This window comes from Carlito syrichta, unplaced genomic scaffold (genome assembly GCF_000164805.1).
Source record: "Carlito syrichta isolate Samal-C Ts95f unplaced genomic scaffold, Tarsius_syrichta-2.0.1 Scaffold308898, whole genome shotgun sequence".
Lineage (NCBI taxonomy): Eukaryota > Metazoa > Chordata > Mammalia > Primates > Tarsiidae > Carlito > Carlito syrichta.
In genome coordinates, this window is record NW_007252994.1 from 93268 (window position 1) to 98624 (window position 5357).

At 58.3% G+C, this 5357-nt stretch overlaps 1 protein-coding gene across 2 annotated transcripts in view; it reads right to left on the bottom strand.

Annotated features, from left to right (window-relative positions):
* Positions 1–835: 835 nt before the first annotated feature.
* Positions 836–5357, bottom strand: part of CRMP1 (collapsin response mediator protein 1) — a 52122-nt gene continuing 47600 nt past the window's right edge. For both annotated transcript variants that reach the window (XM_021716746.1, XM_008066377.2), the window contains exon 13: positions 836–1879. In XM_021716746.1, coding sequence (XP_021572421.1) covers positions 1788–1879 — 92 coding nt within the window. In that variant the 3' untranslated portion in view covers positions 836–1787. The remainder of the gene's footprint in view (positions 1880–5357) is intronic.

The following is a 5357-nucleotide window of genomic DNA, read 5'->3' on the forward strand; positions in this document are numbered from 1 at the left end:
CCACCACCGCCGCCGCCGCCAGATGAAGCCCATCACCACTGCCGTCATCACCGCCATCGCCACCACCACCATCACCACCACCATCCTCATCGTCGTCACTACTACCAGCAGCCAATGGAAGCGAGCAACCCCGCCTGAATTCTTATTCCTCCAGTAGCGCAGACCTAGCTCCTGGAATTGGAGGGGAGAAACATGAAATTTAGAAGATTGGAGCTTCCAGGTGGGGCGTGGTGGCTCAGCCTGGCATCCCAGCACTTGGGGAGGCCGAGGTGAGAGGATTGCCTGAGCCTGGGGGTTCGAGACCAGCCTGAGTAACTTGGGGAGACCTCGTCCCTACGACAGACCAGAAAGTAAGCCGGGCGTGGTAGCACACGCCTGTAGTTTCGGCTCCTTGGAAGGCTGAAGCGGAAGGATCGCCGGGGCACCAGGTCGGTGCTGGGTGGCCGTGAGCATGCCACTGCCCTCCAGCCTGGGTGACAGAGCGAGACTCCAACTCCACAACAAAAAAGAAGGAGGTCGGAGCTCTAGTCTGAGGCAGACCCGCGGAACACGAGAAGAGCGAGCCAGGAAAGACCCCACAGGAGGGAATGGACACGGGACTCCTCCTTCACAGAAGCCCGTCAGCAGGCCGCCTTCCGCTCCGTGGGTTCCAGGGCCTGAGGCCTCACCCTCCGAAGGCCAGGAGCTGGCTGTCTCCTTCCTGCCTTCCCCGCCTCCCCCGGGACCTCCCCAGCGTGAACTCTCGAGAGCCAGTCACCACCTGTTCGCCATCAGGCTGCCAGCCATTTGCATCCAACTCAGGCAACAGCCCTGAAATGAGGACACTCCACGCGGGTCAGAGGGCAGTTCATTCTCTTTATTTTCCCACAAGCTTCGAATTCAGAAATAAGAGCCACGACAAGTTGGTTGTTAAGTAAAAATGGGAGTGATTACAAAGGAAAACTTTGTACAAAACCTTAAAAATATGACTGCCCCGTCAACCGCCCGGAGGGGCCAGGACTCGGGCCGCCGGGAGCAGCCGTCACCTCCCTCATCGTCAGCCCTGCACGGGGATGGGGAGACCCTTTCTGAGTGCGAACCTGGCTCGGCCCCAAGCCCAGAGCTGGCTGGAAGAACACACACCGACCAGAAAGACAGCACGGTGAGGCACGGGTGCCACAGAGACCGTGGTTTCTGACACAAGACATGAATGACGCTTGTCCGCCACCAAGGGCAAGGCTTCCCCTGCCATCCCGAGAACGCACAGAAGATCTCGGGGGGGGCAGGCTTCTCTCTCGCGTAGACGGGGGTGGGGGCAATGAGAAAACGTCTTGGCTGCAAGCGTTCTGGAACTGCCCCCGAGGGCGCGAGGTCTTGGCATCGTGTCTCCGTCGGTCCTTGGCACTCACAGACTTGCATACGAAATTTAGGAACATGCATCTACTATCCTAGAACAGCTACTACAGGGCGCGGAGGGACCACCACTCGGAGAACCGTGGAGCCGGTGGCGAGAGAAGCGGAAGGGACAGAACAAGACGATGCTACACCCCGCGGGTCACTAGGGAGGGGAAATGAACACGCCATGCTCCGAGGGAGTTCGGCATGGACACCCAACTGTGGGCAGGAAGTTCCAAGCACACACGCCACACGAGCACCACTTCCTCCCAAACAAAACAGGCAGGAACGTCATTCGGTTTCCCCCTCCCTCCATCAGCACCAACTAAACTGTGGGTTTCAAAAACACGGACAGGAAAAGGAACGGACACGACTCCCAGACTCCTTCGCTCCGGCGCGTCCGGCGGCCCCGGTCACCCGAGGCTGGTGATGTTGGAGCGGCCGCCCGGGGGGGCCACGATGCGGTGGCCGGTGCGCCGGGGGTTGTTGTCATCGGTCTGGGCACCTGGAAGAGACAGAGCACAGGTCGTTTCCGGGAGGGAGCCGCTGGCCTCAGCGCCCTCCGCCTGCTGCCCTGGAGGGCTGTGGCCTCCCACCTCGGCGGACGCTGTGTCCCGGTCTTCCCACACTGTGCTTTGCACTCAGCACGCCGACCGGGGCCGCCTCTGGGAAGCCTCCCCGCCCTCCAGGGTCCACTGCTCTCTGTCCTGGGGCCCTCGGTCCCCGCAGCCACCCATCCACAGTCCTGACCGCCGTGTGCCATTCCTGTCCAATTTCCTGGAAGAACCTGACATCTCTGAGACAGGTAAGCAAACGCATACGGCGTGCCTACTGTGTGCAGGCCCAGACTCGATACCCGAACATGTTACTGTGTTTAGAGCAGACAGTGACAGCGCCACGGGGGTGTCTTTGCCTCCCATTTACAGATGAGGAACGTGAGGCTCGGGTCACACGTCTTGGGGCCCGCAAGTGTTGGGCGGAGAAGTCGGGATTCAAGCCCCACATGGTCTGTCTCCAAAGCCCATGCTCTCGCGCAGCGTGTCCCGTGCTCCAAAGGTGTTTTCGTACAGTGTGTGTGCACGTGTGTGTGTGTGTGTGAACTCCTCCAGGACTGGATCTAGCTATCTCACTGGCAGTGGACAGATCCAGGGAGGGAGGGCGTGCAGAGTATTCATGCTTCCAACGTTCAAAGCCAACTGCCCATTCCAAGCTCATACATTCTCTCACAGTGAGAGACAAAAATTGCAGCAGCAAGCTCAGTGCCCGCAGCTCAATAAACACATATTCAATGAACGACTCGTGAAGGGTGAAATGCGGGGAGGGGGGAGAGACCTCAGTCTCTCCCCATGTGGTTTCAGGACTCATCATGCCTCGAAATTGGGCAGTTTGGGAGAGGACAGCCCCGTCCCCTGGCCTCGTCTCCTTCTCTGAAAACAAGTGCAGCAGAAGATGAGCCCGTCTGACTCCCACACGGCATGATGCGTCCACACGAGCCACTAAGAGTTGGGCTCGGAGCACGGACTTTTCTCTCCTCCTGTTGTCTCACTGGGAGACAGACTGTCTTCCCAGGGATTCGAGAATCTCCTGAAGGCCCAGGAGTCAGGAACCAGGCTTAGCATTCGCTCCTAGACATCTGGACCTTGCTGGTTACCTGTCTGTATCTTGAGGATATTTGTTGGACAGAAGGACACGCTGCAGTTTGGATGCCTGTCCCCCAAGATTTCATGCTGAAAGACGATGCCAGAGTTGGAGGTGGGACCGAGTGGGAGGTGTCTGGGTGCGGAACCAGATCCCCCGTGGATGGCTTGGTGTCTTCTTCGTGGTAATAAGTCCTGGCCCAGTTAGCTCCCACGAGAGCTGGTGGTTAGAAAGAGCCCGGCACCTCCACCTGTCTCTTGCTTCCTCTCTCACCGTGTGGTCTCTGCCTACCCCAGCGGCCGTTCCCCCAAGCGTGGGGGCTTCCTGAAGCCTCACCAGGAGCAGATGCCGGCGCCATGCTTCTCGGAGTCTGCAGAACCCTGAGCTAAATAAACCTCTCTTCCAGCTAAATCGCCCGGCTTCAGATGTTCCTTTGTGGCGTTACAAATGGGCTAACATGGACGCGAAGCCATACGACGTCCATGTCACGTTGCACCCCGCGGACGTGTAAGAGGACATCCGTGAAGTTGTCGCCGACACCGCAGAGCAGCCGTGCTGTTGCGAAAGGAGCCACCCGCGGGCCTGCCGTGAAGGCCGAGGGTGGCGCTGGGGGCTTCGGAGAGCGGGTCTGGAAGGGCCAGGGTTGGAGGCCCTTCCAGGAGGCGTTTTGTCCACTGTTGCTCTTGTTCTAAGCAGAGTGCTAAGAAGGACGAGGAGGAGGACTTCCCGTGCAATGTTTCATTGCGTTCCTGGAGAACAGAGGTTCAGCGGCAAGCGGCTTGAGAGGTGGTGTGCTCCCCCCGCGTGGCTCATCCCAGCCTCGAAGACAGGCCCTATCTTGTGGATCGAGCATCAGATGGGATACTCAAGTTGTGTTCAGTGTCCACTCTGTGCAAAAATACCAGTTACCCTTGAACACCGGACGCTCTTCCGTGAAGGGTTCCTGGAAGGAGACCCCGATCCGTGCCCCTTCTGCAAAGTCACTGAGCCACCCACGCCCAAGGGATATAGGCTCTGCCACCCTCACCACTCCAGTGGACGTTTCTCCTTCATCACACTCTCTCTCTCTCTCTCTGCCTTTTCCACGCAATTTTCCGCTACCTGCATCGCCTTTTTGACCCAGAGCTGGCCAACTGTGGGCCGTCGATCCTGTGCGGGCCATCACCTGTTTTTGCGCCATTCGTGACCTGGGAATCGTTTTTACATTTTTTAATGGTTGCACACGAAAGTTTTTTGTTTGTTTATTTGCTTGTTTGTGTTTAGAAAGCAGGATGGATCGAGAGGACAGAAAAGCTCCCACGGTGAGAGGGGACCCGAAGGGGTTACCCCCACACGAAGGTTTAACATGACACAGCATCCCAGATTTTGCTTCTTGGCTCACAAAGCCTGAAGCATTTGTTATCTGGCCCTTCAAGGAAAGGTTGGCCAGGCGGGGTGCAGTGGCTCGTGCCAGCAATCCCAACAATTCGGGAGGCTGAGGTGGGAGGATCGCTTGAGGCCAGGAGCTCGGGACCAGCCTGGGCAACACAGCAAGACCTCCTCTTCACACAGAAACAAACAGTCAGCCGGGCCGAGCGACACACCTGCAGTCCCAGCTCCGTGGGAGCCTGAGGAGGGACGAATGCTCGAGCCCAGGAGTTTGAGAACGCAGCGAGCTATGATTGCTCCACCGCACTCCGGCCTGAACGACAGATCAACAGTGGTTCAGTCTCTCTCACACACACACACACACACACACACAGACAAGGAAAAAAGGAATCAAGCTTGCTGATTCCCAGGCTAGACTGAGACGAGACCCACCTCCATGTCGTAGTTGTCACTGTATTCCCAGAACCCAGCACACACTGAAAGTGTCAATTCAGTGTTCTCAACGTGCGCGTGCCTGCCCTCACGTGGGCCAGGTGGTGACATCGCAGCCACACGCCCGGGACCTTAAGCCGGTCTGAGAGGGCGTGTCTATATCTGACTTTGTTCACACACTGGGTGAGCACCCAGTCCTGGTACTTTGACATTGAGTTGTTTTTTGGGGTGGGGGACTCGGGCCTCAGTTTCGTCTTTTAGAAACAGGAATAGCACCACTCCACACACAGGCTTGTTGTGTGGACAAAATACAATCACGGGTCACGGAAGTGCCGGGTCAGGAGGTGGACACCGGCAGGCTGAGGACGCAGAGCACACGCCGGCACTGGGAGCCCGCTCCTGTCTCGTGTCCGCCCGCCCCCCCACGCTTGCCTCCACGGCGTGAGAACCTCGCTGAGCGCGTGGAAGGATGAGCCCGGGGCCAGTCGGGTGCAAACTTGTTGGCAACCAAGGTCCGGTATCACCACGCTGCCCCCCACACGGAC